At 40.8% G+C, this 24,435-nt stretch overlaps 2 protein-coding genes across 3 annotated transcripts in view; both read right to left on the reverse strand.

Moving 5' to 3' along the window:
- Positions 1–740: 740 nt before the first annotated feature.
- On the reverse strand, positions 741–21,361 carry ALKBH3 (alkB homolog 3, alpha-ketoglutarate dependent dioxygenase). 2 transcript variants are annotated; one of them, XM_084207850.1, is made up of 9 exons: positions 21,270–21,361; positions 19,922–20,034; positions 18,800–18,834; positions 17,897–17,944; positions 16,224–16,327; positions 14,946–15,031; positions 11,856–12,065; positions 5,368–5,466; positions 741–4,836 (listed from the first exon to the last, which is right to left on the reverse strand). In XM_084207850.1, the coding sequence occupies exons 1-9, from the start codon at positions 21,337–21,339 to the stop codon at positions 4,744–4,746; spliced, it is 858 nt and encodes a 285-aa protein (XP_084063976.1). In that variant the 5' UTR covers positions 21,340–21,361; the 3' UTR covers positions 741–4,743. The 2 variants fall into 2 exon arrangements, with proteins under 2 accessions (XP_084063976.1, XP_084063975.1); XM_084207849.1 differs by having other exon boundaries at positions 14,946–15,034.
- A 1,346-nt stretch (positions 21,362–22,707) lies between these two features.
- The window catches only part of HSD17B12 (hydroxysteroid 17-beta dehydrogenase 12), a gene marked incomplete at its 5' end in the record, with an annotated part of 84,066 nt that continues 82,338 nt past the window's right edge, over positions 22,708–24,435 (reverse strand). Inside the window, 1 exon segment of the mRNA XM_084207779.1 lies at positions 22,708–24,402. Coding sequence (XP_084063905.1) covers positions 24,298–24,402 — 105 coding nt within the window. The 3' untranslated portion in view covers positions 22,708–24,297.

Below are 24,435 nucleotides of genomic sequence, written 5' to 3' on the forward strand. Positions count from 1 at the left end.
AAGCAGCTGCACACGCAAGTTTAGATGGAAACAACTTTCATCTGAGCACCATTCTGGATCCAGTGAGCACTGTCTGTCAGGAGGATCTTGTGATGTGAAGACTTTGCTCTAAGTCTCACTCAACCAGCAAAATCTCCTGAGTGAACAGAACAAAATTTTTGTTTCTGCTGGGAAACCTGAACCAAACAGACAATGGGGGCCATGGAACAGACCTCCTTGCTCCTTATTCTGTTTAAAATTCTTCAACACAGTCCCCACTTCCTTTACTTAAAACAAGGCCTCCCAGCTCCCTCAGAAGTGCTTTCCCAGTGTGAGCCACCAAGGACCTGCCAGCTTCAAGGGAGCTGGCAATAACTCCACGAAGCTGTTGTGAACACTACACTGGAGGAGGAGGTAAATCAAACAGGACAACAGGAGAAAGCACACATCTGTCACCTTGATGTGTGGGTGACTCTTTGGGAAGGGCCAGTGCTCTCCTGGCCAACCATCACTAGGCACCCCCCAGTGTGCTGAGATGATACCTGCAAGATCTCAGCAGAACTTAGGTGCAGACAGGACAGGCCAGGATGCTCCAATTTAAACAAATTATCCAGGTTGCTATGGAAACCTCAAGGCTGGAAAAGAAGCACTTTGAAAACAAACCGTATTGAGGCAGATTTCCTATCCACTCTGAAAAGGTTTATGACCAGAATAGGCAAAGTGGGTGTTAAATGCTTTTGAGCTAAGGCAATAGTAGCAGCACTTGAGGAGGAGGCATTATGGATTCACAGCACCCATCATACATGCATCTTTTATCCCAAACCCCAGGAGAACACTCCTCTGTGTTTTGCCAACACTACAGTATGGAAATTCTGACTTCTTAACCCCTTCCTGGCACCCTGTCTCTTTCTCTATTACTACTGTAGCTATAAATTACCATTTGTAGCTATAAATTACTACGTGTAGCTATAGTAACCCTGTAAGTCGTGACAAACAGAAAAGACACAGGTAGAATTCATCTGATACAGATGAAGTAAAATTATCTATGGCTTTAAATCAAAGCTGAGTAACTTAAGAGAGTTCTTTTTCCCAAAAAAAACTCCATAAAACAAAACCCAACAGAACACAAAAAAACCCCAAAACAAACAAACAAACAAACAAACAAAAAAACCCCAAAACAAAACAGTAACAACCAAAAACCCAGAGCAGAGAAGTGACAGAACTTTGCTATTCATTTCAAATGGTGTGTGCTCAGATCAACCCACTGTGGCCCAAAAGTGCAGTATTGAATCAGATACACTCCAGCTTCACCAAGAGTTTGTGTTTGAATATTCAAGTATTCTGTGACAAAATGATTACAAATAGCATGGGGACAGAGTGATGGCTGACACCAGTGTGGCTAATTAATAATCTCATTGCTTCTATAGCTGTTAAATAAATGAATGGTTACATATGGACCCAGTTGTGTTTTTTTTAGAACAGCTCCATCCTGTATGTTCCTGAGGAAGGAAGGCTACTGTCCATCCTTACCCAAGACAAGTTCCATTCATCCACTCCTTATCATCAAATCTGAGGGCCATTACATTTTGGAGAAGGTGATGGCTGTTTTGGAAAAGAGAATCTTACCTGGGGTTACTAGTAGATTCCACCTGTTTGAAAGCCAGAGACAAACAATTTTGAAGAATGCAATTTTTGAGCATTTTTTGAAGAGACACATACTCTGCTGAAATCTTCAAGGACCCTTCCAACCCAAACCATTCCGTATTTCAAAGAAAAGGCAAAAGGTAAACCCACAGTTTGTATCTTCCACATAAAAATAGTGGCACAGAGATGTTCTGTAAGCAAAGCACTCTCAGCAGCTGCTGCAGCCCCTCAGATGGAGAGAATCTGGTGCCAACTGCAAAAACAAAACTCTCAGGCCAGCCCCCTGCTCTCAAATCCTCTGTGAACATGTAAGTAGTATATTTTACCTTACTTTAGTGTACTCTGAGTTTAAATTATTTTTCAAAAAGTTTTTGGCTGAGAATCTCACAACAGTCCTGAGACTCTTCCTGAGAAGGAAGAAAGCAAGCTTTTTAACTGGAAAGTGATTCTTCTGGATGACATTTTTAGAAGCACTGTTTTCAAATCCATGTAACTGGGGGAAAGGTTCCTCCACCTATCTTTAAGTTAAAGAACGGAACCTAACTGCATATTTACCATCCTAAACATGCTGCCCTTTGCACCTGACTGCAACAGCAGAAAGAGCAGTGCAAGAAATGTGCAAGGTGCCCTGGCCTCTAGGGAAAAATTTTTCAGTGCCAAGGGAACACCACCAGCTCAAGAACTCTCAAATCTGATTTCACCTTTGTGCACGCCCATTTTGAGAACCCAGCAGGTATGCCTGCAGCATTCAGGAACAAATGTCTACCAACAGGAAAGTCCTGGCAGAAAGGTCTCCTGAGGAGCTCTGAGCTGGAATCTCCTCTGCCCAAAGCCATTTCCTGCTGTCTTGGCAGGCAGGGGGTTGCAATTTGCTGCTACCTGGCAAGCTGACTTTTCTGGTGAAGAGGTGGGGGAAGGAAGGAAGCTCCCAGCTGACAAAGAAACTTGACCCCCAGGCCAACTGTTCCCCTTGCAGCCAGTACACACAGGACAGTCTGGGGAATGAGGCCATATGCCTTCTCCTCACTGTCAAACAGAATTTGGATACAGTGAAGCTGACACGTGAGAGAAAGCAGAATGCAGTAGTCTCCAGCAACAAAAGGAGCGCTGGGGGACAGAACATTTCTCCTATAAATCATTTTATTTCTGGAGAGGAAAACTTGGTCTTTTCCCAAATCAAAGGAAGTGAAGAAACTAAACCAAAATTTGCTAACATTACAAACTGAAACCAAGAAAAGGAGGTGAAAAACTGCTCTTCCACAACAGCATCAGCCTCCAGGGTCCTGCTGGTAGTTATGTGCCATAGATTCATCGAATTCAAATCAGTTGCAATTTCCACAGGCTGAGGTTTGGGGGTTTAAAAGTTTCCAACTCATCCCCATCTCCTACTCGTTCTTGCAGCCTGGCTGCTCTAAACAGTGAAAACAAACGGAGCTTGTACGAATTGACAAGGGCAAAAGTGTTGCCTTCTCAGAATACCTTGACAAATTAGCACTGTCCCTTGATTAAGGACACTCACTCTCTGTCAGGACTGCAAAACCTGGACACACATACAGAGGTGTGCACAAAGCTCCAATGACTCAAATATAAAAGTGTCTGCCTCCTTCAACTCTGTTTCCCATGAAATGCATCACAGAGCCTAGACAAAAGATTCAAATGCAAGGAAATAACATTACAAATACTCCAAAAACATTTCTGTACAAATTGGGATGAAAGTGAAGACATCATTAGATAATGAAGTTAAGTTTTCTAGTAACATTAATTCATTTTAGAAGAATAATGTATGGTGGTTAAGGTAGAGAAGCCATTTCTAGGAAATGATTCTGCCCAATTTCAGACCACAGGGAGTGAAATGGCTCATTTCACTCAAGAATTTATGTCCTTTATGCCATCAATAACATTAAAACATAGGCATAACTGAGTATTAATAACTTGACTGCTCTCACCAAGTAAGAACTTAAACCACAACAAATGCTGGCTGAGAAAATACAGATATTTTCCCAAGACCAATTTATTCTTACGGTGAAGATGGACATTAGCTTGCTTAACAAAGCTAACGTATTGCAAGGCACAGAGTATTTACCTGTGCTTAGATCCTACTGCAGGCAGGCAGTGAAAATGGACCAAACCTATGATTTGATCCTGTACAGTGATGTACTGAGCTGCAGTAAGAACTTAATCACGTAGGCAGCACTCCTGACTTAACATCCAGACTGCAGTCATGAGCCCACTGCTTCCCAGCAGCAGGTGAGTTGCAGCAGGCAAGCTTGAAGGATTCCAGCAAGTCAGTCTGGAGTCTGGTCTGAGGTGCTGACTGCTGATCTGTGACAGCAGAAGCTCAAGAGATAAGAGAGGCTCAAGAGTGATATTCTTTAATGCAATATGCACTGACCCAGAAGCAGGGTCGTCAGATGTCTCTGTTGCTTGCCTTTGCCTTGTCCTGTCTACATGGATAAACAGTTAGGATAAAGTCTGACCACAGAGTGCGTGGCAGAAGAAAGCCTTGACCCCTCTGTTCCACTTGACACCAGTATAATTCAAGTAGTTATTTAAGTTATGAAACTGATTGCTTAACTGGAAAAGACTCTGCAACCTACAGATAAAAAGTAGTGCACCACCCTTTGCTGAAATGACTAATACCCAGAGATCATCCCCAAGAGCAGCTTTCTCACTTCTGTACAGAAACACAGAGGTGGCTTTGCATCACAGAATCCCATCTTGTCACTACTTCCAACAGAGATCACAAAATCCCATCTTTTCATTATTTCCAACAGAGATCACAACTTGGGAGTAAAGGAGAGACAAGACAAGGTGCAAACTATGTGCTCACTGAATCTGTCTGCTCCAGTTGGGACCTCACATCTTTCATCTGCTTTGTGCCCTTTTAAGAATAATCACTGCTCACAAACTTAAAGCCTGTGATTTAGTATCATCTAGTAACATATAATTTCTGTCCACATAACACTGGCAGCTTCTGATTGCCAAAGGTCTTCATAATAACAACTCTTGTCCCCATGAATTCAAGGAACTCTGTTTCTGTAGGGCTTCCTCCAAATCTGTAGCAATCTAAGGCTCTAGATCTGCTGTGGGTGTATATCCAACAATGTCCAAAGTGGCTCTTCATTTCCAAACTCCATCAGGTTCTGGATAAATGATCCTAAATGTCAAGTTTATTCGTTCATCTCTAGAATGATACTCCTTAGGCACACGATGCTGTAAGTGGCATTGGAGGGAAAAAAAAAAAAAGGCATGAGCTTGTACATTTAAAATACAGGTAAGCAAACAATGACTAAAACCTTCATTTTCTGTGATGGCTTTTTATTCATATTTCTAAACACTTAGCTAAGGTAAAAAAAGGTTTTGACTGCTCAGGGCCACAGAAAGCAACAAGTTTTCATACATTACTGTAGAATTCTTCAATTAAGTTACAACTTTTCGATATTCTAAATTTCTATATTGATTTTGTTCTTTTCACTGCAGGCTGCAATCTTTGTTGCTGAACTTTAATGCTGAACATTAAAGCTTTAATGCTGAACTGATTCCTACTGCATTACTTGGCACTTGAAAGCAAACCCATTGTTTCTGTGGGTGCTTTAAAATTCTCAGGCAGAAAGTAATCCTAATGTCTTGGAAAACAACTGTGCCACTGGAAGCAGAATATCCCAACCTTCATGGGAGCGCCTTAGCATATCTGGACAACTGCACTGCAAGTAAAGCACATAAACAGTGTCAAGGAGTTCTTACCTGCCAATCCTCCTGGGTGGCTCCTTCCATCACCAACAGACTCCCGTGATCAAGTGGGATCCTAACCCTTTCTACGTAAGTATAGTCTCCATTCTCTTCCTAAAAAGAAACATCAGACACTGAGAAGCAGGCATGTATATTTGGTAGAAAACCAGTCCTTTACAGCAGAGCTTAAAAAGCCTGTGAGGGAGGAGGCTCTTCCGAGAGAATGAAGTCTAAGTAAACTTCTCTGTATCTATATTTCATATAAAGCCCAGGAGCAGAGCATTTTAAGGATGAAAAGAAGCTACTGTATCTCACTGGCTGGATGCCACAGGTGAAGTTCAACAACCAGTTCCTGGATTTAGTGCAAAATTCTGGAGGGAGGCTGCAAACCTTGTGGAAACATCTTAAAACAGTTCAGTGTGGAGACATTCTGCAATAGCCATCCTTGATTCCAACAGTTAACTACTTCATCAAAAGTAACATCTTCCTGGTATTCTGAATTTCTCTTGTTACAACATTACATGCTGCATTAGCTGCTGGAAGAAGTTTTTCTTATTAAAAAAAAACTCCTTTTCCTATAATGTCGAGAAAAACACGTTGTCTTAATCACCACTAAGCAAAACAGAATACTAGACTAAAAGACAAATAATTTGCAAACCTTTGTTAAACCTTTAGGTTATGTGCAACTATTTGAAATCTCAAATATAACAACTAGACACAGTGACACACCCCAGCAGTGGTGTCACACATGCCACACTGAGTGGGAACAGCAACTCTCTACTGCTTTGCCCTATCCTTTCCAACTTTAAATCAGAGTTATAGACTGCTCAGCGGGTAGTAGTCCAACTTGAAGGAGGTTTGTCCTTCTAAAAGTTCAAAGCTTGCTGAAAAGCTCAAAAAAATGAGGTAGAGTAACAAATACTGGGAAAACTATGTCCTAAGCTAGTCCAACCAGAGTTTGATTTTCAGAAAACCAACTAGGAGTGTGTGTGTGTTTATAAATAAGATGCAGAGAGAAAAAGGACTGCACTTCCTGAAAGACAAAGAGCTTGGCTGGTATCAAGTCAGTATCAAGAAACATTTTCTTACAGTCAGTGGAAAGCAGGAAAAAAATTCAAAAATAGGTATTATAAACATGGCTGCTGAGGAAAAGCAGAGAAATATCACTGCACACATACTTTCTATTTCAGAGGATTACACTATTTCAGTCTGTGATGGACAACAGTGGGCTTATTTTTATCTCTTGCTCATCTTAATTAAAAAGGAATTCTGCTAAGATAAATTATTTAGGAGAAAGCATCCTTTAGGTTTAGAAAAGTCAGTATATAAAAACAGCAATTACTTTCTGGTTTAAATGGGACATCTCTGAACTCCATTTTGCTTAGAAAAAGAGATTTTTATGTCCATTTGCTTTGCAAAGCCAAGGAAGGTTAACAAAAAGTTTTACTTTTTTATGTGTCAATACTGTTGACCAAAGCTCCTTTCAGAACTTTTATTCGTAGATCTGAAGTCAGACATACCGGACACTCACTTGACTTTCAGAGGTCAAGAAGTTTTTGAAGGAAATTTATTTTTGGCATCAAAGGTGGAAAAGACTTTCTGGTAACAAATGGAAAGTGCATCACGTGACTTCTTTATGTTCACCTTGAAACTCTATGTACCACAAACCACCTGCTAACAAAAACAGGCAACTGTTCTGCTTTTTAATGTATTAGAATTTTCATAATCTTGAGTTACACATACAATACAATCCAAGCTTTACACTATTCAAGTACACTGGCTAAATTTTTTTTAAAAATCCTTAATTACAGTAACTACAGTTAATAACTAAGGAAAGCTCAGTGTGAGTTGATGGGAAGCTGTGAATACAAAATCTGTAAGAACTCCTGGACTCCATCAAGGTTGTTTTGTTGAAATGCTATCAGAATCAAAAAGAGAAAAGATCTAGTATAAATCCATATAAACCACCCAAGTTTGTTTCTTAAGTCTCAAGAAAGTTTATTGCTATAGTGGTAGGAAAGGTTTTCTGGACAGTGTAGAGGAATCTTCTATTATAAGGAAAAGTAAATGGAAACAGCCTATAGAAGAATATAAAATAAGGCAGTTACACAGGCAAATGATGCAAAATCATTTTCAATTGCAAAAGTCAGCATTTTTCATGGAGACTTCCTAGTCTTCTGCTTCACCCATTTACCTTTTACCAAGAGAATCATCCTTACCAAAGTTCAAATCTTGTATTTTTCAGATTTCATCTTGATTGTATCCCCGTTTTCCAGTACACATCTCTACCAGCTGTGTAAACATCCTCCTCCACAACAAAGCAGTCTCACCTACCAATACTTCGGCATTTAACATGTTTATTTTCATTATCTCTGACAAAATCCTCACAGTAATGATGAATCAGTTATACTGCCCTTTCCTCACATAATACACTGGCCTACCTTTGGACTCCCTCAGTCCTGCAGCTGAGCACTCCCTTCTTCCTCTCTGCTTGTCTACAGCTTCTCAAGCCCTGCCAACACTGGTGGACAACACCTCCTCCTCTCTGCAGCCAGCACTGTCTCTGAGTCTCTTTCGTGCCAATCTAAAAGTTCAACTCACTTCATCTTGATCTGAATCTCTGCTTCTACCATGCTCCACATTCCCACATTCATCTTCAATTAGGTCTGTTATGACACAAAGGGTTATTTTTCTGCTGTTTCCAGAAGTACTAGGAGATCTTCACCTTCTGCTAGGAAAAAAGGACTGTGCTTCAGGGATTCATTTGAAGGACAGACCCATCTCAAGGCTGATCCTCTCAACACCAGGACATCCTGCTATTGTCTTACAGGTGTGAAGCTCCCTCCCTTCTCAACAGCCATCAGTTTCCCTGACTATAGATGGAAGAAGAGCAAGCTGACAGCTGGCTTTTTAACTCCCTCCACAGTTCACATGGCCATTAGCTGGATGACCACCCAGCTGGTCCCTATGGCACCCCCCTGCCACTGGGATACCTCCCAGTGGAAGGTGGGGCATCAGGCATCACCTTCCCTGCCACAGTAACATTCCCCACTCAGCTTCCAGGAGGACACAGATAACCTGGCACTGTCTCAGAGCTGAGAAGTGAACAAGCAATAGTAGAAATGGTGGTGAGGCTGTATCAGAAACACCCATCCCACAGAGTGAAACCAATTCCTCTCGACTGGGAGGATGAATTCATGTCCAAGTGGGCTTGGGGGCTGAGGCTGTGTGGGGAATGGGAGGAGGTCACAGTGCCACAGTGGTGACACTCAGGCTGTAGGCAAGCACAAGAGGACTCACTGACTCAACAAGAGCTGTGTGAACTGTGTATGAATCACAGCTCCAAAGCATTTATCTCCTGATTTCAGTGTAGGCAGGAGCTACAATGATGGGGGCAGGGGGAACAAGAAAGCAGGAGCAAGGTTAAAGAAATTTACTGTAACTGGAAGAAGAAAATAGAAGAAACCACATCACTGTAGACTTTCAACTATGAAGTAGGCATCAAAAAAGCCCTAGAAACCATTTAAAGCAAAGGAAAAATACCAGCTGCTATCATGTAATTGGTCCAAATAAACAGAAGAGGCTGTATTTAGTAAAAAGAATGCTTAAAAATTCCAGCAGGCAAAATAAAACGGTTTCTGGAGTTATGTTAATTCCCATGAAGTCTCCTTATTCCAGTGAGGAATTTGCACCTGAAATGTATTTGCAGCTTTTTTAACACGCACAGGGCTGGAATCCCAGTAAGAATTATTTCTACTTATCCACAAAGGATGCTTGTTTAAGAAGATACAAACAATCTATGCATGTCTCGACACTCCTTTACCTATAGATGATGAAGACTTATCCAGTACAGTGCTCACCAAAAAGAAAAACAGAGGACTGAACTTTTCCTTACCCTCACGTTAGAACAATTTTCAGGATAATAAAAAAACCACTTAAACCCAAGTAACATTTTTTTTCATTTTTGCCAAGTGAAAAAAGATTTCAGATTGTGTGATTGTTTCAGAGTGACTTACATAAACACTGCCAAATTACTAACATTCAACTGTCAAAATTCACATAAACATGCACAGAAAATGCAACCCATCAACACAACTGGTCATCTTTTTGGTTAGAGAAACAGGATCTTATTCACTATCAGTTCACCCACATTTCAAGACATAATCTAGAAAATATTTGTAGCTATACCAAGATGAACTGAAGTCTCTGAAGGCTCTGATCTAGCACTCTTCAACTGCCCTTCAAGCTGCAACCTCCCTTGTACATACAGTTTTGTACTCAATACACACAGGAAACCACATTTTTTCCAAGGACCATTTATCCACAGTGATGTTCTAACGTAAGTGATGTTCTCATCTTGCATGTTCATTATAGCTTTCATCTCAAAATACTTAAAAGCACTTACAAGAACAGAGGGAAACGAAGGTCTTTGAAACTCTAAAATCTGAAATAGCACAGTGTTGGCCCTCAAAGAGGTTTCAGTTTGGAAGGAAAGGGATTTACTTTCTATTTCCCTCCTCAATGAAGACTAACTCTGGAAAACCCAATGTACTGATACTGGTTGATACTGAAACCCGGGAGAGCCTGAATGCCTGTGATGACTGTTAATCTGAATTCCTTTTCCTTAGATTACATTCCTCTTCCTGTAACTTGCTTTTTAACAAAGGAATGATCAAACTTCAAAGATCTACAATCAGTTTTAACTTTCTGTTAATGAAAGAGAGAATGCTACAGTTACAATAGGGTATGAAAATGACTTCTTTGGTACAGCCTGAAAGGTTGTAATTTCCATCAGAGTCTCTTGTAACTCCCACTTGGCAAAGCATCTATTGTCATAGGATGCTCTGAGGAAACTTAAGTCTTTGGGAATGTGCAAAGAATAGGTAATGTGTGCCATGTAATTATTAAGTATGAATTCCCTTAGGCATGGAACACACTAAATAGCAACTATTCCAAAGATCTACACATGGGGATTCTACCTCAGAAAAAAGGTATGTCACTTGCAAAAGGAATACACTTCACAGCTAGCAAGACTCAGCTAGTCAGAAATATCAGGTCAAAGGTGTTAAAAGAAATGAGGAGAGCTTGAGGGATACATCTATAGAAAACCATCCATCTCTGGAAGAAAAAGGAAGAAATCGTGCAGTACAGCTCAAACAAAGCAGTCAAGTACAAATGGCATGGACTGAATTTCCCCTTTGCTAATAGTGGGTGTCTTTTCAGAAAATCTATAAAAAAGGCATCTTACTCAGGAACTAGGATTGATTTTTAAAAGAAAACTTGCTAAGTTTATACTGAAGTTTAAGTGTATTTTATTCTGATTCTGTAGTGATTGATGGGAAACACAGGCACTTCTACAATCCAAGCACCACTTACAGTTTTCTGGAGGAATAAACTTTCCAGCTGACATTTTATTATCAACACAGCATCAGGGATACTTACTCATGCTATGCTCACTGACACAATAGAATGGCTATGTAATCTCATGCTCAGGGACCAAGATTAAATTCACGTTTAACAACAAAGAATTTACAAATTGGAGATCTGGAGAAAACTACAAACTATTTATTTTCTGGTTCAATTTCTGACCTTTGTTGTTCAGACTAGGTGACCCAAGGTGACTCTTGATGGACAGGCTTCAGTATGTCAGCATAGAGTTTTCCTGTAGGCTGGTAATTATCACCTCTGCTTTCTGTACTACCTACTCAGAATAGCAACACAAGCAGCTAGCAAACTTCTTTTCAAAGTTGTCAAAGACTGCACAAGCAGAAAATTCATCTGAAACACAACACTCTAAAATAAGGCCTGTATTGTTAACACGTGTGAATCCTTCACTTGGATAAATTCGAACTGCAAAGTTTAAACTGGCTTATAAACAAAGCACCCTCAAGCACAACACTTTATCTAGCAAGAGAATTCACTACAGAATCACCAATTAACTCCCAAAAGGATATTCCACAGGTCTCCTTATCCAAGTAGAGGATCTCTGTTTAGCCTGCCAGTATGATGTGACAGCTTCCAAGGCATTTCATGGAAAAGAAATGAGCGTCTTCCCTTTGTTCACTGCCCTTCAATCTGAATACACACACGTCAAAACGCAAACACTGTTAAGAGGATTTTTACTTACAAGAGTAGTCAGAACTACTCTTCACCCCATATACACTCTGCATTACATAACATTGTCCTGAGTTTAAGAAAATCGAACTCTTTGATTCATTTGCACAGTGTAAGTCCACTTCCAGCATCACTGATCTCATTTTAAGTACTAGAAAAGGCCCTTATTTGGCCAGAAGGATGCCTAGGTTCCAATTCACTGCAGCACTACACTACACTGCTGCACATCCTCAGAATGTCATGGTCCATGCGACACTTATTCCACAGAACCTTCCAAGCTGTGCTTTCATTAGCTTTGAAATGCTTTAGTAATTAACTTTCCTTAAATGGGGAAAACAATAAACCTATTAGTAGCTCTAAGAGTCTCTCAGTGTGGTATGAACACTCACAGGGGAAGGTTTTTTCCTCATCTCAAAGGTCCGAGTAGCACCAAAGCTGAGTGAGGCAATGACAGGATCTTTCCCCAGCGATGGCTCGTTGTCACTGTGCCAGTCCACACTGTCCTTCTCATTTCGGTACAGGTTGCAGAGAAGAGAGTTGAAGGTGTAGCCAGTGAACTCCTCAATGCGCTCCTTCAGCATGCTCAGCACAGGATGCCACTGCAATCAGCACAGAGGGAAATGTACATGCCATGAACATAGGCTAGGGGCAGGTAATGCAAGACGGAAGGAAAAACCACCAAGAAACAAAATATACTGCATTTTAATCACAATAAACTTAAAATCAAGCAAATTACAGCAATTCTGATGATATTTTTAGTAGAGCAGAGGAATGGGTGGGGATTTCTGCAAAATATGAAAACGTTACCCATCACTCAATACTAAATCATCTCCTAAAACTCTGAAGCCAGGCTGCCTTTCATACTAATGGAGGCAATCAGTGACTAAATGACACTGCTCTCAATTGCCTGCAGCTGTTGACAGAGAACAAGAGGAAATGGTTGGCATAACACAGCCCTCTGTCCCCACTCTGTTAACACAGCTTGTTGAGCTCTACTCATCACCTCTTGGGGTTTTGACTTCGACACTGTAACTCCTCAGTGGGTCACAAAACCAATGTCACTGGCCCTGGATTTCATCCTTCCCTTGCTATCATCTTGCTGAGCCCACAGCCCGGCGAAGCTCTGTACATTCCATTACAACTCAGTCCAGTTATTTCATGTTATGAAGTTACATCATGACTTTCATCTGTCAGAGTGCTTTTAAGAACTTCACAAATATATAAAGAAAAAAAGCAATGTAGGCCAGAATTTTTGCTTATTATATAAGCAGAAACAGAGAGCAAGAGAGGATAGGAAACTGATTCCAAATCTCCCAATGCAGCACTGGCAGAAGAAGCAACAGACACCTGGGAATATTTTCTACTACCCATCTCTAAAAAACAAGGTTGCACTACCTTGTTTCCAAGCTTCCCTGTGTTTAACAGGTATTTAACTTACTGGTTACACTGCAGGGACCTCAACACACCATCTTTCTCTAATGGGGTATTTCTAGCTAAGTCATGCCTTCAACAATTAAGCATCATGTGATTAATTAATTCTAGGTAAACATAGCTTGCAGTTATAGAACATGTCAGGAAAGCAGTAATACCACCCAAAAAAAGTTTGCTTTGCAACTGGGCTGCCTGAATGTGCACAGGAGTCCAACAGGACTTATTGAGAGCACTTTTCAGTGACCAGGCAGGACTAGATTTCTTCAACTCCCATCACAGAAACATGTATTACTAAAATGTTACCATACAGTGAATTTTACAATGTAATTGAAAGCCCACTACAAACCTGCAGCAGTGGAAGTAGCTTTGTTGAAACAATTCTATCACTGTTTACAGAAAAACATTTTCTAATAGCAAAAATCATTGAGGCACAAACACTGGATTATATCTAGAAGTGCTGCAATCACACCAATTCTTACCAAAAATAAAAAAAAGGAGTGGCACAAAGCTAATTACTCCTACCGATAAAGTGTTTAAGGGAGTAATCACTTTTGGCTAAGCTGTGCACTAAATTACATTTTACTCAGGATATTTTTGTGCTAGAGACTCTATTCTACAGGTAGGGACTGTACCCTTCACACCAGCCCCTACTTTTCTAAGCTGCAGGTACTCCCACCTGCAAAGCTGTGTGAAATACCAGTGTCCCTGTGCAGTGCACCCATAGATCTGCCTATGGGCAATCTCCAGCTGAGGAAGGGCTGGCTGCCAGCTATGCAACTTCTCCAGTGCACCTCACCTTCTGCTTGAGTTTCTTCCTCTCAGCACAAAGCAGAAATATTCCAAAATAAAAGACAGAACCACAGCCTGAGGGACTCATTTAGGCTTTGTTCCTTTTGGATGAGAGAAACAAGCCAGTGGCTCAATGAGTGCTAACTCAGAACCTGATGCACACTGAAATGAAACCTTGAATTCAGGGTATATGGGCTCTATCCAATCTCTGAACAGCAATGGATTTCACAACAGGCAGTTCTGAACTGGATTTAAATCATTAGTGTACAACAGAATGGTTTTGTGAGGGCACTTCCAATCCCTAAAGCCATTCAGCTTTCAGAAAAGCCCATTTAAAATAGCATTTCAGAAATGACTACTAAAGAAATGCTTGTTTTTCCACCACAAGTTCCATAGACCATAGAATTTTTAACGACAGTATTTCTGAGACTACAAAATCTTCACAACTCATCATGTTAAATAGCACCTTTCCAACTCTTCCCAAACATCCCACTTTGGTAGCAGTTCTGGGACTTGGGACACTTTTCTCTCAGCTATCCAGCTTTCAACAGTGACACCTAATTACTGCTGTGGAAATTTTCAATTAAGCAATACCAAGAGACAGGCTGATGGAACAACTGGCTGAGAGAGAGAGGGGGAGGGAGAGAAAACATGAACAAAACATCACTGAGTCACTCACAAGGCTTTTAACTCTTCCAAAACAGTGTGGAAAATTACATGCTACAATCTGGAGTTGCTGAGCAGATGAGCTGCTCAGCAGCTCACAGATGTGTGAATTTCATAGCATCCACATAGGAATCAAAATATGCCTAAACTTTCATTTAAGCAGTATTGAACGTAAGTGCTTCTGAAAGTAACTATTTCAGTAATTAGTATTACTGTATCTTTACAACAAAAAAATCAGTATTATTGTGTGCAATAAAATCTCCCATACAAAGATGCTTGGATTAAGTCACACAGAGGAATTCAGAGTTTTGTACAAAGCTACAGCAACCCAAAACAAAACTTTAAACTCTAGAGTAGTAACCTCCTTTTGGCAACATTTGGCAACTAAGTCACGCTGCTCTCAGTCAACTCACTCAGAAAGTGTATTGTATAAAACTGACCACATTGCAGTAGAATCTGCTGCTGATCACAAAAGAAACACTAACAGATTCTCTAGATAACTAGAATAGAGGATAGAGGAAATTTTTGTCTCTTGATCTCGGCAAAGGATTTCTCTATAGACAATAATAAAACACATACAAACATATACATACATTTGGATTTGGCTGCATTGTTATCCTGGAGTATGTGTAAGGAAGTTCCCCATACCAGGATGTAAGCCGTGGCTCCTCAAAAGATCCTTCTGAAAAAAACAGGAAGACTTTCTCAGTTGCCTTATCAAGCAATTTGAAAATGGAAAGATGATGCAATTCTGCCAAGAAACTTGATCAAAAAGAGACTGTCTATTCACTTGAGGTTAAAAAGCAGCCCCTTAACATAATGAACTCAAGTGAAGGAATTAAATTTTTCAAAATCAGGTGTGCATCTGCAGGAGGAATTACCTTGCCAAAATCTTGGAAACATATTAATTTTCTTACCCGTAAATGCCAGACATAGCAGAGACTGGATGAGTTAAAGATAGCAAACAAAACTGAAAATTTATCTTGTTTTATGTTCGTTTGGTTCTGGTGCCCAGTATGCTGGTATAAGTTGCAAAATGCAGATGGATACACTGGAAAGGGTGAAGTAGAAAGGACTGTAACATCATCCTTGGGACACTACAGAAAAAAAAATGTAGCAAGGCTGAACCCAGTATTTTGTCAAATGTGTGTGTGCTCTGTGCCATAACACAAACATCGGGTTAAAAATACTTTTGGCTCCTGAAAAGACTATCTTGGCAACTATTTCTCATGCTTGACAGGTAGCCTTCTCCATTATACTGTCCCTTTATTGCCAGCCAACAAACACACATGTTGAAGACACTTTTCAGTCCCATCCAGTAACTGCTCAGATACATTATCTTACATCAGTTCCTGACTGAAAGTGAAATTTAGCTAGAACAGATGCCCCTTAGTGAACAAATCCAGAATAGCAGCCTCTCCACCTACTGCATATTGGAACCAATATCTAAAGCCAAAGGAAAAGGAACATGCTCTGCTGGGATTTTCAGTAAAAGAGGCAAAAAATATACCTCATGAAAAAAACCTCCAAGAACACAGTTTTTAACTATTGCTGGGAGATTGCATGATGTTGGCCAGACTAAATCTCAAAAAATTAGTGAGAAAGAACTGGAAGTGACAGAAACAGCAGTAAAATTCTAAGATTTTTAAGATAGGCAATTTTAATTTGGAAAGATCTCATTTCGTTGGCAATAGTAACATGGTATTAGAGACTGAAAAGTAAGCTACAGTAGTCTTCAGGTATGCATGGAAAACCTGCACGGAAACTTGAAGTGGTAACACCGAAAATGAAAACCAATTCTAAAGAGTGCACAGATTCTGTTATGGACCTGACCTGTGAATGACCTGAAAAGGTGGTCACACACTCCTTACCCTGCCTGATGTGAGTTCGCTGACCCCAGGGTATGTCTTGGAGGAGTTGCTCAAACATCCAGTCTGCTTGTTCTGAGTCAACAAAGCCAGGAATCAAATGAATCCTAAGGACGAAAAAGGAAAAACTGAAGGAATATACACTTCTATATCTGCTTTGGAAAAATATTTTCATTTCCAGGATTCCCAAAGGAGTTAAAAATGGCTGCAATGCATCATATCAAAAGTCAAAGCCCAGTATCCTGTTTCTGACCACAGCCAAAAGCAGGCGTGAAAGAAAGAAGGGCTCCTGTTGAGTCTTACCCTCACTAAATGAATGTAATTTCTTTTCAAAACTTATAAAAACATATGACAACCAGCAACATACCATGAATTCCAGAATCAGCCATATGCTGTGAAAAATGGCATTCTTTTCCTTGCTATTAACTTCAAATCTCATAAAGCAGATAGACCTGATTATGGCAATACAATCAAAATTAAGTAAATAATTGCCCTTTATTCACCATCTCCACCTCACTTAGAATTTGACAGCCCTTTATCCCTACTGCCATTCCTGTTCTCTTTTTCAAAGAATAAGGAAAAGTATTTAGCATAAGGACAGTATTTAACATCTCCTATTTTTTCATTTCCATATGTATGTCTAATATTTTGATTGGACTAACAGTCACCCAAGAATTACAACCACTGTGGTGGGCTGCAGAGTAGGAATGCTGCTAACAGCAGTTTACTCTAGCAAGTATTTCATACCCCAAAGATGTCACAGTAAGAATATAGCGTAAAGGTGTTAAAAAAGGCAAATCTGATTATTAACTTTCTAGAAATATATATATTCCATCAGTGTATTATGAAAACAAACTCCAGAAAATGCAGGATAACCCAGTTGTGTATCTTGCCTCCTTCCAGCTGGTCAAAGATTTTACTTTTCAAAATACTTTAAAGATTTATTTGCATCTTCAGAAGAAGCTAAGATGAAGGCACAAAAATAAAATAATACAATAATCAGAAGAAATTAAATAAATGCACAAAAAATTACTATGTCCTTTTTTCCACTCTTAATAAAAATCTATCAAATTCAAAAGAAGAGGTTTAATACTGATATTGCAGCTAAGTCAGCAAGATAAAATGTATTTTAGTTAGTAGAAATCACAGAACAAGTTTTGTTTTGAAGCGTCCTGAAGCTGAAATAATTAAGGCATGACATATAAGCACAAGGGACAATCCCAAGGTTACCACAATTGCCTAAAGTTAAATGCCTTCATTAGATTTATTTAAAACTATTCCCATTTACAGTTATGAGTTTTGGGCTGCTCTTAACTGTACAACAGACATCACACACTTACTAACACAGGAATACTGATCCAAATTCACATCAGCAACTTACTGTGAATCATGACACAAAGGGACACGGCCCCTTGTCCTTATTCTGGAAAGAGCACCGGATGCAGTACACACCACATGTCAAGAGGTTTCTTGTTCTTCTCTTCAGTGCTGCTTAGAACGTCTCAGTCCCTGCTATGTGCCACTCAGAAGTACTTCCAGAACTACTCTAAACAGATGATGCACAGGAAGTGCCATGTGCAGCTGCTGAAGTCAAAACCCTCTGCAGAGACTGGACTGCAGAAAGCTGAGTACCACCACATTACTCTGCAAAAGCAAATAACATTTCATCCACTTACCTAGAAGTGCCAGTTGGTCCCTTGCTGAGCTCATACACACCAGGCTTGCTGAGAATGTAGAAAGGAAAGAGCCATCAGAAAGACAAACAAGAAATTATCTTAGACTGAGCAGCACAGACTAGAATTGCTGTAGGCCTGGACTAGGGAAAGTTTTCTTTAAAATCGAAAGGAAAGTTAGAAAATGGAAGAACTTATGTCCTGGACATAAAGGTCAGAGTAAGGCAGCAAGGTGTGCTGCAGAAGGAAATAAGTTTGTGTGTGCTTCCTGTCCCTCCCTTCACCAAAGGCTCAGTACAATTTTAGGGCTCTTAGAAAAAAATAAGAGGGATGTCACAGGGAACCAAAGGAAGACAACCATACATGACTGCACTCAGATCACTATGTTTGCATTTATAAGTACACTAAGAATGAAAATGCTACCAAGACAGCCAAACTGAACCAAGCTGGATTTTCAGTATCTCTAACTCCACCATACACCACCACACTTCGTCATGCTTCATGCCAAAGTCATCCTGGGAAGATCTCCATTTCAACACAAAGGGTAAGTGACATACAAATACCCAGCTTCATTATGAAACTATCAGCTACTTCTCTGAGTCCTGAAAGAAGCTGCCATACCAGCTATATTTCTGGTATATTTCAGAGTAAGTAACAGCAGAGTTTACGCTGAGAGTGTAAAATGTACACTGCTAACCAAAGGACACATACTGGCAATTGTGCTGAACCACAATGTTCAACTCTTCATGCTTACTGGCTTCCCAACTATACAAAAGGCATAAAAACCAGATAAGAGACTTGGGCTCTCCTGATTCAGCTCATGATAAAAGGGTTAAAAGTCTACAATTTCTACTCTTACCGACCATGACTATAGAAAAAGTGCAGAGAAATCAGCAGGGTACTCACTCTATCACACCTGCCTCAGGAACTCTGCGCTCCACCTGAAAGGGAAGGAGACAGTACACACTGAATATTAAAGTACCTGGCACTCTCCAGTCAAACATCATCCCTAGTGACTCTGTGTAGCCACACACTGATAAGCCAGTGAGAAAAACACACCTCAGGGCAAGAGGGAAGTAGCAACAGCTCAGCCCCTCCCTCCTCGTCCCAGAAACTCTAAGATGCAGCTACCACTGCAGGCTGGTTTTTAGCCATCAACTGCCCCCTAAAGGACACTGATTTCTAAATTATTTAGACATCACAATACTTGATATTTATCAACTGCGATCAAGAAAATTCTGATTTTTGTATTTATAAAAATATCCTTATGTAAGGAAAAATTCAGAACTGCAGGCCTCAGTCAAATGAGCAAAACACAAAAGATCAGACATAGCAGGAGCTTACGCTGTAAAGCTGTCTGCACAGCTGAGATAGCTGTATTTTGTTAAGGGACAGAGTAGTTTAATCCAGCCTTGGCTATCATTCTGGTTGTCTAAGGGATTTATGGTTCTCTTCTCTGAGCTCAGTGGAGTTCTGATTTGCAAGGAGTTCCTGCATTGAGTCAACAAGAGCATCAAAATATAGTACAATATAGACAGCAGGTCTCTGCCACAAGGGAAAGAGAACCTTCCCAGGCCATCTTCAAGGCTTCCAAGCCTAGATGACAGCATTATTTTTTTCCCCAAGCAAGGAAGTTCCCATATGCTGCATAGAGGACCATATCCTCCATCAGCTGATGGGACATAAAGCCTACAAAACAAATACCACGCTCCTCCCCTGTAACAAGTTAAGACAGATACCACCTGAGGAAAACAAGAAGAGCTCAAACATGCTTAGGACGTTGCAGACTGAATATTTAGTAGAACATATTCTTCTGCCTCTCTAAAAAAGAGTAGTTGTAAACAGGCTAAACAGAGGGACTGTAAATTTCTGTTCCCCACATACACTAAACAATTACCAACATTACTTAGGAAAAGCTCAAAGCTCAGCTCAGCTTTTAAACAATGAACTATATTCTCAAATAATTGTTACCTATCATATGAAGTTTTATAACAGATGAGATTCTGCTAGTTACCCTGTACGTTTTACCTCTGATGGCTTTTCAAATACAAATTGCTTTTGAGTGTGAGGCTGATCTTTCTGTCTCCATGCTGGTCTCACACCTGCAAGGGCAAGGCTGCTGGCCACAGGTGCCTTAGGTGCTAAAACAAAGAAAAAAGGACAAAAAGATCACATTAATTGAATATCACCATACTAAAAAATATAGTTAGGAAAAACTTATGGAATTGTTCCTTGGAGTATTCTCCTATGCTTGGCAGAGACTTCAGGAAACTGCCAACCCAAGAGTTAAAATTGTACAGGAACTGATTTTTTAATATATATATTTATTTATTATTCAACCATGAACAAAACTGAAAATGTACTTTTACCTGAAAGGAAGACATCTACAACTTTTCAATTCTACAACAAACACCCATCACACACCAGCAGAAATTGCTCCATGCAGCTAAGCTGCTTCCCTCTGTATTCATTCTCTTAGGAAAAAAAAAGAAAGACAAAAATATTTTTATTAAAACAGGATTTTTAAACCAGGGAGAAAGCAGAAGAGCAACTGGCACACCACTTCAGGTGTTTTATTCACACATGCAAACATGCTTTAAAATGGGCCTGAAACACAAAGTCTTCACTCTGCGTAATTCAATGGAGATTTTTTTTTTTAATCCTCTCAGGAATACAAACAATGAAATGCACCTGTGACAGAAAATTAAGGCCACAAGTCAAAACAGTTGGCTATTCTCTTTCATGATTAAACAAAAGATCAGCTTGCCTAGGATGCTCAGTGTGCAGAGATATGGGAGCTTTATGGAAACTATAATCGAGTGAGCGGAACATGTTTTGAGCACGTTCACAAAAATAAGACTGCAAAACTGGAAATCTCCAAAGTGCTCCTGCCTCTGCACTCTTTGGTTTCAGAGTTTGCTACAAAACCCGTGATGTCAACTCCATCCCTTTTCACTGCTTCTCTATTTTACAATGTTTTCACCGTGAAAAGCCCAACGCAGGCACACAACGCGTTTTACGGATAAGAAGCGGCCGACTGTTCTTAGAGAAGTCAGCTCCACCAACACCACGCGGCTCACTCGAGCTGCCCGCAGCCGCTCCCCGTGCGCGTCAGAACTCAGCCCTCCCCTGCTCCGCGGCCGAAACGCCGCACCTGCGGCACAGGCGCCAATTTCACTGAAAACCCGGGCTCGAACACCTGCAGCTCAGTCACCGGCGGGAACGGGGGGAACGGGGCCGGCCCTCGGGGCCGCGCACGGCGGTCGGAAAGTGCAGCCGAAGACCGGCGCCCCTGCCTGCTGCTCGCCCCGTCGCGCCCAGGACGGCAGTGTTGGAGTCCCGGCCGTCGGGAAGGAAGGCTGTGGGCTCTCCTTACCTGCGGGCCGCCCCGCCGGGGCGCCGGCCCAGCCGCCCTGCACCCGGGCCCGCTGCCGCCTCTCCGCCATGCCCGGCCCGGCCCAGGGCCCCGAGCCCCGCCCGCGCCTGGGCCCGGCCGCGGCTCCGCCCGCCCGCCGCGCACGCAGGGGCTGAGCTTCCATTAAAGGTGCCCAACCCGCTCCCGCCCTGCTCGTCCCGTTCCAACAAGGGATCAAAATGCAACCCAGGTCTTACGTGGCGCCGGTAAGAAAAACTTTCTTGGAAGCAGCAAGGGACGGCACTGATGGCACCAGAAACTCCCTCCTGTTTTCTGACAGGTGTCCAGGGTAGTCCCAAGGGCGTGGACAGCTATTAAATAGACATTACCTCCATCACTGAGGTAAACAGACATTCAAAATCAAAGTCGAGGTAATTTAGGTTAAAGGGTAAGTAAAATTTAGGTTAAAAAATTAGTTTAGTGATGCCCTGCTGCAGCTTGGAAAATAGAAGACCTCAGGGCATGACAGTGGGAACCGAACCTGCAGCCTGACACCACGTGAAAGGGGACCTCTGAGAACCTCCTTACCTGGGCCTCCTTACCTCCATCTGTGCCAGTTGGATGTGCATGCTATTCCCTCTGCCATACCTTTCTGAAGACCTTCAATAGTTAGAAAATTGGTAACTGGGAATAAATGTTTATTAATAGCTTAACAGTTCTGATAAAATTTGTATTCTGCTTATTTTAAGTATCAGCACTGTAAAATCATAGAATATCCTGAACTGGATAGGGATCCACAAAGATCATCTTAAGTTCAGCTACTGCCCTTGCACAGGGCAGCCCCAAAAATCCCACCATGTGCTTTTTGAGAGTGTTGGCTAAACATTTCCTGAACTCTGTCAGGCTTGGTGCCACGATTACTTTCCTGGGGAGCTGGTTCCAATGCCCAAACAGCCTTGGGATGACGAACCTTTTCCTAGTATCCAACCCAAACCTCCCTTGACTCAGCTTATTCCCTTGGTCCCACAGAGATCAGTGTCTGCCACTCCACCTCCCCAGTCTCCTCCAGGCCGAACAAACCAAGTCACCTCAAACTGCTCTTCACAAGGCTTCTCCTCCAGGCCCTTCACCATCTTTATAGTCATCCTCTGGACACTCTTCAATAGCTTTATATCTTATATTGTGGCACTCAAAACTGCACACAAAGTATTCAAGGTGAGGCCACCCCAGTGCAGAGCAGAGCAGGAGAGTCACCTACCTCAACGGGCCAGAGATGCTGTGCCTAAAGTACCCCAGATAGGGGGTAGATGACGGCCAGGAAAACAAATATAAGCATTGGTTTTAGAATGTAAAAGTACAGTAATTTTCACCGTTATTACTCACAATAAAGGACAATCAGAAACATGAATTTACCCACAAACATTTTTACAAGAAAAGCCTAACACATTAAAGACTCAAGAGTAATTTCCATTTTATTTGTTTTACAAAGTCAAAAACATACAGATTTTTTAGTCCAATGCTTTCACATCAGATCCAGAGCAAACCAAATCACGTGCTCTTAGAGAACTAATACCACCAACTTCACCATCCCTGTTCCAAAAAATTAAGAAAACTATGGGATAGGATCTGCATCTCAGATTTGATCAGCACCATTGCATCGGTATTCAGGTTTTTTCAATGTACAGAAATGTTAGCCCCAAATCATGTCTCAGTGCAACACATCTGACTTCAAAATCAGAGCTTGAAATTATTCTTCGAAGGACCGAAAAAAAAACCTCCCCTCTTCAACCATAGGAAGTCACCACAGAAAACAGTGGTAGTGCTTGCAATTTCATTTCCCTTGCAAGTTTTATACATTTTATGTTTATAAAAAGGAATGTTAGAGACCAAAATCTTTAATAAAGAATAGGTAAATACAGACAACGGCAGTGCTGACTTCTCATGTACTCTGATCCCTGTGTCCAGGAGTTAGGTAACTTGAGCCTTATAAAAGCATTCCACTTTGGAACAGAACCAAGAAAAAAATCAGTTAATTTTAATGCAATTAAATTAAAACTGTTCTACTCTTTAAGATATTTCCTGCTTCTCATTTTTAAAGCCATCTAAATATTCAGGAGTCACATTTCAAAGGACCTCACCAGAAAGACAGACTGATACATAACTTCAAAAAGAATTTAAACCACCGTTGCTAACAAGGAGAGTAACTAATTTCAAGCTCTGCATTTAAAGTACCCATAATCTTTTACATAGCAACCAGCATGTAACATGTAACTTGTGACATTTATCTACATTGTGTTATCACCACCTATTACAAAGAGCAGGCACTGAACTTTTAAAAATGTTATTACAAATCATGAAGATTACATATTACTGAGAAGTTAGAATGCATATTCAAGACCCAAGATTTTAAATGCTTTTTGCAGTGTTACTTTATGTATATATTTATAGATGAGCTATTACACTTATTTTTGGTTTTGGCCCATTTCCCTCAAGTTCATAACCAACAAAATCACACTGGACCATGTAAGCAGGGGAGCACTCAAGCTGACTGCTAGTGCAGAATCCTTGCAAGTATCCAAAACCTGAGCTTCAAGAGGTCAATACTCTGGAAATAGTACTAGGTTACCTTTTTAAATAATTATGCTCCCTTTCCTCTCCTGCCCCCCTGTCTGGGAATATATGAGAACTACTTTTTTCCTGCCCTTCACCCATGAGCACAATAATAGATATGATGGACACTATACAACCAAGATGTTCCTCAAGAGCGTGATGTCTGATCAAGTCCATGAAAGTATTTCATAAAGCACAATGCAATTTTAGTTCAAAGCACTTCCCCCCTCATAATATCTATAAACAAATAAAGCCTATTTTTCAATCAATATTAGAAGTTAACAGTCTTGTTTCATCTGTATCCTCAAAACAAGACTGTTCTTTTGTTAGAAAGCACACCTATGATTGGAGATGTTTAAAACATTAGGTCTACTTGATGTTGCAGCATGGTGTGGAAGTTGCAGGAGTCCTAGGTTCCCAAGACCAAGTTGCTTCCCACTTACTTCTCCTTCATTTTTTTAAAATAACGAGCGCGTATTTGTTTGTTTGTTTTCATTATTAAGTTAATGGCAGTAGATGTAGGTAGAAGAGAGATGACCCATCCCTAAAAAAAACAAAAACAAAAAACAAGAAAACA

Source organism: Fringilla coelebs, assembly GCF_963513975.1.
Source record: "Fringilla coelebs genome assembly, chromosome: 6".
NCBI lineage: Eukaryota > Metazoa > Chordata > Aves > Passeriformes > Fringillidae > Fringilla > Fringilla coelebs.